We start from the raw sequence: 9,643 nt of genomic DNA, 5'->3' as shown, positions 1-9,643 counted from the left end.
CAGAGAGTCAGAGAGACATGGAGTCAGAAAGACATGGCGTCAGAGAGACATGTAGACAGAGAGACAGAGAAACATGGAGTCAGAGAGACATGGAGTCAGAGAGACAGAGAAACATGGAGTCAGAGAGACATGGAATCAGAGAAAATGGAGTCAGAGAGACAGAGAAACATGGAGTCAGAGAGACATGGAGTCAGAGAGACAGAGACAAGGAGTCAGAGAGACATGGAGACAGAGAGACATGGAGACATGGAGTCAAAGAGACATAGAAACATGGAGTCAGAGACATGGAAACATGGAGTCAGAGAGACATGAGACAGAGAGACATGGAGTCAGCAAGACATGTAGACAGAGAGACATGAAGTCAGAGAGACAGAGAGACATGGAGTCAGAGTAACATGGAGTCAGAGAGACATGGAAACATGGAGTCAGAGAGACATGGAAACATGGAGTCAGAGAGACATGGAAACATGGAGTCAGAGAGACATGGAGTAAGAGAGACATGGAGACAGAGAGACAAGGAGTCAGAGAGACATGAAGACATGGAGTCAGCGAGACATGTAGACAGAGAGACATGGAGTCAGAGAGACATGGAGTCAGAGAGACAGAGAGACATGGAGTCAGAGAGACAGAGAGACATGGAGTCAGAGAGACATGGAGACAGAGAGACATGGAGACAGAGAGACAAGGAGTCAGAGAGACATGAAGACATTGAGTCAATGAGACATGGAGACAGAGAGACATGGAGACAGAGAGACATGGAGACATGGAATCAGAGAGACAGAATCAGAGAGACATGGAGTCAGAGAGACATGGAGATATGGAGTCAGAGAGACATGAGACAGAGACATGGAGTCAGCAAAACATGTAGACAGAGAGACATGAAGTCAGAGAGACAGAGAGACATGGAGTCAGAGTAACATGGAGTCAGAGAGACATGGAAACATGGAGTCAGAGAGACATGGAAACATGGAGTCAGAGAGACATGGAAACATGGAGACAGAGAGACATGGAGACAGAGACAGAGAGACGTGGAGTCAGAGAGACATGGAGTCAGAGAGACAGAGAGACATGGAGACAGAGACAGAGAGACGTGGAGTCAGAGAGACGTGGAGTCAGAGAGACATGGAGACAGAGAGACAGAGACAGAGAGACATGGAGACAGAGAGACATGGAGACAGAGAGACATGGAAACAGAGAGACATGGAGACATGGAGTCAGAGAGACAGAGAGACATGGAGACAGAGAGACAGAGAGACGTGTAGTCAGAGACGTGGAGACAGAGAGACATGGAGACAGAGAGACATGGAGTCAGAGAGACAGAGAGACATGGAGTCACAGAGCCAGAGAGACATGGAGACAGAGAGACATGGAGACAGAGAGACATGGAGACAGAGAGACAGAGAGACAGAGAGACTTGGAGTCAGAGAGACATGGAGACAGAAAGACATGGAGACAGAGACAGAGAGACAGAGAAACGTGGAGTCAGAGAGACATGGAGACAGAAAGACATGGAGACAGAGAGACATGGAGACAGAAAGACATGGAGACAGAGAGACATGGAGACAGAAAGACATGGAGACAGAAAGACATGGAAACATGGAGCCGGAGAGACATGAAGCCAGAGAGACATGAGACAGAGAGACATGGAGTTAGAGAGACATTGAGACAGAGAGACATGGAGACAGAGAGACATGGAAACATGGAGCCGGAGAGACATGGAGACAGAGAGACATGGATTCAGAGAGACATGGATTCAGAGAGACAAGGAGACAGAGAGACATGGATTCAGAGAGACATGGAGTCAGAGAGACATGGATTCAGAGAGACATGGAGTCAGAGAGACGTGGAGTCAGAGAGACATGGAGTCAGAGAGACAGGGAGACAGAGAGACATGGAGCCGTGGAGTCAGAGAGAAATGGAGCCGTGGAGTCAGAGAGACATGGAGTCAGAGAGACATGAAGTCAGAGAGACAGAAAGACATGGAGCCAGAGAGAGAGAGAGACATGGATTCAGAGAGACAGGGAGACAGAGAGACATGGAGCCGTGGAGTCAGAGAGAAATGGAGCCGTGGAGTCAGAGAGACATGGAGTCAGAGAGACATGAAGTCAGAGAGACAGAAAGACATGGAGCCAGAGAGAGAGAGAGACATGGATTCAGAGAGACATGGAGTCAGAGAGACATGGAGTCAGAGAGCCAGAGAGACATGGAGCCAGAGAGACAAGGAGACAGAGAGACATGGATTCAGAGAGACATGGAGTCAGAGAGACATGGATTCAGAGAGACATGGAGTCAGAGAGACGTGGAGTCAGAGAGACATGGAGTCAGAGAGACATGGAGTCAGAGAGACATGGAGTCAGAGAGACAGGGAGACAGAGAGACATGGAGCCGTGGAGTCAGAGAGACATGGAGTTGGAGAGACAGAGAGAGAGACAGAGAGACATGGAGCCAGAGAGAGAGAGAGACATGGAGACAGGGAGACATGGAGACAGAGAGACAGAGTCAGAGAGTCAGCATGTTGTATCATGTGGTGGGATCGGAGCAGCCCGTCTCACACTCACAGAGAGAGAGAGAGAGAGAGGAGGAGGGGCGGGGGATCCAATGGCACAGCCACCACTCTACTCTGGCACAGCCACCACTCTACTCCTGGCACAGCCACCACTCTACTCTGGCACAGCCACCACTCTACTCTGGCACAGCCACCACTCTACTCCTGGCACAGCCACCACTCTACTCCTGGCACAGCCACCACTCTACTCTGGCACAGCCACCACTCTACTCCTGGCACAGCCACCACTCTACTCCTGGCACAGCCACCACTCTACTCTGGCACAGCCACCACTCTACTCCTGGCACAGCCACCACTCTACTCCTGGCACAGCCACCACTCTACTCTGGCACAGCCACCACTCTACTCTGGCACAGCCACCACTCTACTCCTGGCACAGCCACCACTCTACTCTGGCACAGCCACCACTCTACTCCTGGCACAGCCACCACTCTACTCCTGGCACAGCCACCACTCTACTCTGGCACAGCCACCACTCTACTCTGGCACAGCCACCACTCTACTCCTGGCACAGCCACCACTCTACTCCTGGCACAGCCACCACTCTACTCTGGCACAGCCACCACTCTACTCCTGGCACAGCCACCACTCTACTCCTGGCACAGCCACCACTCTACTCTGGCACAGCCACCACTCTACTCTGGCACAGCCACCACTCTACTCTGGCACAGCCACCACTCTACTCTGGCACAGCCACCACTCTACTCTGGCACAGCCACCACTCTACTCCTGGCACAGCCACCACTCTACTCCTGGCACAGCCACCACTCTACTCCTGGCACAGCCACCACTCTACTCTGGCACAGCCACCACTCTGGCACAGCCATCACATTGAGAGCAGGGCAGTATAATGTAGACTATACATACCACCATGAGTTGGCCTCCACCACCACCTGCAGGAGCAGTGTGAGCAGTGTGAGGGCGAACACACACTGTCTGGAGTCCAACACACTCCCCGCCGGTGCCGAGGGACAGCATACATGCACCAGCCGCCGCAGGAACAACATGCTGGATCAGTTACTGGATCAGCTCTGTGGAGAGACGGCAGTACAGACACATCAGACAGGCACACACACACACACACACACACACACACACCGATAGCCAGTCCACATGCACGCTCATACACACAAACAGAACAGAGGACTGTACACATATCCTGTCTGTCTAAGTCCATCCGTCTCCACAGCCAGACTGTGAAAGGGTTAAGAGGGAGTTACAAAATGCTGTGTATGGTATGTGGTGTGCGACTGTCACAGAGAGATAAAGAAACATTACTTATGAGTGCTCTGCTGCTCTCCCTCTGTGTGTGTACATACATACATATCTCTATATATACACACACATATATATATATATATATATATATATATATATATATATATATATATATATATATATATATCTCTATGTAGACACACATATACATATATCTGTTTGTGAGCATGTATGTATGTATGTGTGTGAGAGAGAGAGAGAGAGAGAGAGAGAGAGAGAGAGAGAGAGAGAGAGAGAGAGAGAGAGAGAGAGAGAGAGAGAGAGAGAGAGAGAGAGTGTGCGCCTTGTGTTGAGAGGCCTGGGGCCATCGGTGATTGCAGCAGAGCAGTCCTTTGGCAGAAGGTGAGTGTGTGAATCACAGAAGACAGAATAACAATGGCCTTCAAACCCCCTTCAACCAGACATTCCTACCAGACAGTCAGTTCATTATACACACGATAAGAGCATTCTTCTCCTGCGCCAATCAGACAAGGAGAGAGAGAGAGACCCCCTTCTGTTCAACTGCAGCACAGTGATGCACTTAAATTGACATGTAATGCGCAGTTAAAAACAGATGAGATAAAAATACACACATTCCTACAGAAGCTCTAAATATATTTTAATATTCTGTTTCTTAAGTCGGTATCTCCGGATGCTAGTCCATTGATGAAATGTCCTATAAGCCTCTCTCCCACTCTGTTCGGGACAAGTTTTTCCACGTCGCGTTTAGCATAAATATTGCTTCGCATTTGACCAATCAGTAGACCTTTTTCAATTCATGACAATGTGAAATGATTGTTTAAGGTGTGTTAGGCTAGCCTATATTGATTAAATCAATTACAAGACAAGTATAAGCTATTTATTGAGTTATGAGGAAGTTCTGTAAACTATTAATTGTATTATTATTTAATTGCGTCATTTTTAACAAATACTATTTTAGGATAATTTTAAATTATACGAAATAAACACAAAACTGTCCATAATTTAATGGAAGCATACACATTAGGCTATTTATCCGTTCGTGACCCAGTTACACGACTGTCCTATTCCCCAAAAATATCTTTCTGTGGGTTTGAAAATGTACACTTACATCCAAATGAATGCACTTTCTGCTATTAATATTTGATTCGTTAATTCGTTACATGATCATTTTGTAAGTAAGTTATTATAACACTAATCGTTCTAATAACCCATCATTTGAATTTTAAAAGATGCACATAATGCATTCATGTAGATATTTATATACATTAAGTTTATAAATGTGTAGTTCATATATATAAAATACAAATATTAAATGTGGAATTGGAAGGCTACTACATTTGAAATAATGACAATATGAAAACCTAAATGGATATCTTTAAAAACATAGTGTGTGTGTGTTTTGAAAACGTCATTTCTTATTAGTATGGCATACGCTTTGAAGCGATACATGCAGGCCAACAACCAACTACTTCATGAATGGTAGGTTACAGTGTCGATGTCCAGGTGAAGTTGAGATTTTATTAACAGTAAATTACTTTTGAAAATCGTGATTTTAATGCGAAATTTGGAAACGAGTTTGCATAATTTAAGAAGTATGAGCATATAAATCCAATTCCTTTTTTGGGTCTGGAATAATTTGAATTTCTGCTGTTGTGATTCTAATGAAAAGGCAACGGCATAACAGTCTAAATCATTTCCCTCAAATGTTTGCTGCTGTTTATAGTGGCATCTCTGCATGGTCATTTTAGAGGCTATAGTGACTGGGAGGCGGCTAACTTGTCAAGATGTGTATTTTCCAGAGTAATCGCTGAGTTTAATAGTCATTCCAAATTTTCTCTCACTCACACACGCACACACACTTTCAGTTTGCGCACTGCCTTTCGGGCTGGCGGCTAAAGTCCCCATTTTTATATAGGCCGTGAAAAATGCCCGGCCCGGTTACATAAGTTCATTTATAAACCAAATGTATAGCCTACATTAGTCTGAACGATAGCCACCGCTTGTCTCAGATATTGCTGGCTTCCTTCAGTCCTACGGGTGCATGGAGTGGGCTGAAATAGGGAGAGCAATGGGGTGCACGTGAAAGCTGAATCAGTGGAAGGCTAACCTTTAACCGGTAACCGTGACCTGTCATATAAACAACCAGGTTTGAGGTCCTGGACACTCCTCCATTTCGTCAATTCAGGGGTTCAATTGAATGAAATTCCAATTAATTCAAAACATTTTTTGAAGAGTCATGTATTTTCTTGAATGAACCCAACAAGCAAGTGATGCAGAGAAAACACCGTTAATACCAGACCACCACTCCCCGGTATTAACGATATGGTCAGCGCACACCGAGTAGGGCTATTGAATTATGATGTAAACGGCCTAATTTCGGCTCCACCCTGAGCAGTGAGAATCATGAATGGACTTGGACAGGCAACAAAACATGTCTAATACATATCAGCTAATCGAGTTTACTAAATTAATGTTAATTAATTAATGTTAAAATCTTATAGGCTAAAACCAACCAAACAAGTGCGTTTTTTGTTGTTGATACCACTGTAGAATATTCGAATACAATAAATAAATAACATCTACACATTTACAGGGGAATAAATTAATCCTAAACCATAATACAAAATATCGGTCAATATTTAAATAGTACGTTTGAAATATTTAATATAGCCTATTTCTGTTTCTTAATAAACATGGCCAAGGTGTAAAACGTAGGCCTATGTAGGTGAATAATTTATCGTCAGATTAATAGACAAATAAATGCTCCTATAAAAAAGCGTCCTTGACATGGTTTATTGATTATTCTTGGAAGGATAATGAATAAATCAGTTTATGTCCATTGTTTCGTCCATGTCAGATGTAGACTAAATGTACATGAAAAATCGCCTTCAAGGGACGCTGTGTTTTTTTTAAATTAACATAGTCAACATAAATAGATTAATTAAGTGTTACCTAATATTCATCAATGCATATCAGTTTCCAGCACACACACGCACCCACACACACACACACACACACTCACACACACACACACACACACACACACACACACACACACACACACACACACACCTCGTTTTAGAAGGCCAGAGGAGGGAGCCAGAGTCTATGTTTTGATAGAGGGAGAGGGAGCAGAGCATACGGAGAGAGAGAAAGAGAGAGCAAGGGTGGCATTACAAATTAAAACATGTGGCATTAGTTTAACACTGTACAAACAAAGAGTTTTAAAAAGTGTACTTCAGGGGGGAAATTATAATGGTTAAGAAAAAAATGCTTTTGGCTGCGGTCAAAGAAACGAGAATCATTCCTAACGAAAAATGAGTCCTAAGCAGTCCAAGAATCGAGGACATGATTTGGGAAAAGGTTTTAGTTTTTTTAGTTGCTAACCGATCTCTAAATAACTATTCGATAACGAACAAAATCAGAGCGTAAACTATACTCACCACGGAAAACAATTCTTTACGAACGATAATCCACTTGGTGAGATGATTATTAAAGGAATAATTCCAGTGCCAAGGCCGTAGTGGGCTCGAGAGACTCCTTTTACCGATACCGTTGGCTCAGGTTGGTTTCAATCCAAAGCAGTTAGTGCTAAATCGGGGTTGTACGGGATAGTGTCCGGTGTGTAATGGAGGAAGGTGGCAGTAACCGTGGTAGTCCTGCGGCTCAGTGTCGGAAGACTGGCATAAGCGACCCGTTATCGACGAATGCGCTCCGTGAGCGCGGGATAGCGGAGAGGAGAGCTCTTGCAGAGACGACGGAGGCTATTTACAATGTCCAGCAGCACTATGAATAATTAGAGCTTTTAACAAACGTGGGAGTGAATCCGCGGAAACACTTAATGACAAATAAAACATTCACAAGAAACTAACTAGCAAGTGCCCGTGGCCAGAAACGTCAGCTGTAATAAACTGTTGCCAACGCTCTTTTGATGGTTGGGAGGATTGATAGAGGTAGCTTTATCCTTCCAAGTTTCCTTGCAGATTTGTAGAGGTTCCGACGGGCTGGCACCAGTGTGTAAAGCGCAGGTAAACACATGAACTGGTGATGGGTGAGGAGATCCTACAGCGGTGACACCTTGAACTCGGAGCGCGTTTTACCTGTGGTAACATCCACACTGCAGGGTTCCTCGCCACAAACCTGAAGCCGTTATTTCATCCTCCATTCTGCACAGAAAGACGCCGCTCTCTCCTGAACTCCTCGGTTGATTTACTCTGTCACAAAACCTTTACCCGCAAAAAGTGCGTTCAACACATCCAACTTTTGAGTGGTGGAAGACACGAATTGCCGCAAATCCACTCCAAGCTCGCCACTGGAAGAAAACTCCAAGCAGCAGTACTGTGTGAGAGATGGAGAAGGTACGCTCGTGGAGATAACCCCCGCCCGATAGTGTGTGTGTGTGTGTGTGTGTGCGTGCGTGTGTGTTGAAGAGCCAGTCGTTCTCCTGTCACCTGCCTCGTCGCCTCCTCTCTCAAACTAGCAAACCCTAGCACTGATGCGCGGGGGAAAACTTCTAGATGGCGCATGCGCTCCACATTTTCTCCCAAATCCCTTCTTTAAAGTCACTAAACTTTCTACGGCAAAGAATGCGGGCCAAGTGGGAAAGACTCGCAATTTGCGTCTAGGTGAAATTGTAAAAAAAAAAAAATAATAAAAAAAAAAGGGCGGAACGGGCTGTAACAAAACAAGCGTCTCTATTACCTAAAATAAACGTATAAAGCACCCGGGGCTATTAGTCTATCCGTGCCAGAGCCGAGTTAGGATTTTCAGACGCAGGGGATCGAGTTACCTCCCAGTAAAAACCAAGACAAGCAGTTCGACACTGTTTGCTTATACAGAGTGCTCTCATCATGCGCAGGACTGTATGCATAAGCATTATGGTCATTAGAATAACTATTATTTTATCGCCGAACATGGACGTTATCGCAGAACACTGGACATGAACAAGATGGAGGTATGACGGCGAAGTGTTCCGGGTTTCTGTGTCATTATTGTTTAACAGACTTTCAGACTACAAGCTCCACACATTTGTTTTTCAGGAGAGAGAAGTCTTTGGGCAGCTAACCATTATTAATTGGTTTATAAAGTATTTCCACCAATCACAGATCTGGTTCAAATCTATTTGGATTCCAGTGGATTTGAGAGGAAAGAAAAGGAAATAAAACAAATCAGTCAATGATTGTTAAAAAAAAAAGAACTTCCAAACGCTAACAAAACATATACTTTCTGCTTAGTCACCTGAATGCCTGGCTGCCTGCCCAAATAAAGACTTGTTCTAACTGTGTGTGTGTGTGTGTGTTCTGATGTCACGTTCACATTCATAGTGCCTGCCAATCTTTGAAAGGCCTGCTTCTGCAGTGTTTTTTTGTGATCGGAGAGATGAGGGAGTTTGCCCTTGGAGTCCTCATTGTTGTGTCTGTGTGCGCACCATAGAGGTGCCATGAGATCGCACCAGACAGTCACTGTATCATTAAGAGAGGGAGAGGGCAAGCTGTTGTCTGTAACCACAAAGTGATGGAGAGGTTTACATTGTAACACTATCATCATCCATCAGGGGAGGAAGGTGAGAAAGAGAGAGGGGGAGAGGGACAGAGAGACATTGCCTGCCTACTAGTCCCCATAGCTGTAGTGTAGACGGTGCTGAGCCCATGCTCCATTACTGATAGCTAGCTTGTGTGCAGTTTGCATTATTATTAAGGCAGAGGTTGGATGAGCTGTGATTGGGTTAGTGGTCCTAGCCTCAGCCGAGTCCCCCAACATCCGGATGTTCTGGTTTCCAGGGGAAATGGAAAGAGAGCCTGTGACGTCACTTCCACTTTGGACGTTAACGAGGCGTTA

General features: G+C 45.1%; 1 protein-coding gene across 1 annotated transcript in view; it reads right to left on the bottom strand.

Moving 5' to 3' along the window:
- The window catches only part of wnt5a (wingless-type MMTV integration site family, member 5a), a 21,961-nt gene extending 13,555 nt beyond the window's left edge, over window positions 1–8,406 (bottom strand). The window contains exons 1-2 of the mRNA XM_014134623.3: window positions 7,249–8,406; window positions 3,434–3,597 (exon numbers count right to left, since the gene is read on the bottom strand). Of these exons, the coding sequence (XP_013990098.1) occupies window positions 3,434–3,573 (140 nt within the window). The 5' untranslated portion in view covers window positions 3,574–3,597; window positions 7,249–8,406. The remainder of the gene's footprint in view (window positions 1–3,433; window positions 3,598–7,248) is intronic.
- Between the last annotated feature and the right edge of the window lie 1,237 nt (window positions 8,407–9,643).

The sequence above is a fragment of the Salmo salar genome, chromosome 13, assembly GCF_965601325.2.
Source record: "Salmo salar chromosome 13, fSalSal1, whole genome shotgun sequence".
NCBI classification, from domain to species: Eukaryota; Metazoa; Chordata; class Actinopteri; order Salmoniformes; family Salmonidae; genus Salmo; species Salmo salar.
Note: the sequence above shows the minus strand (reverse complement) of the source record. Positions and strands in the feature narration are given on the sequence as shown.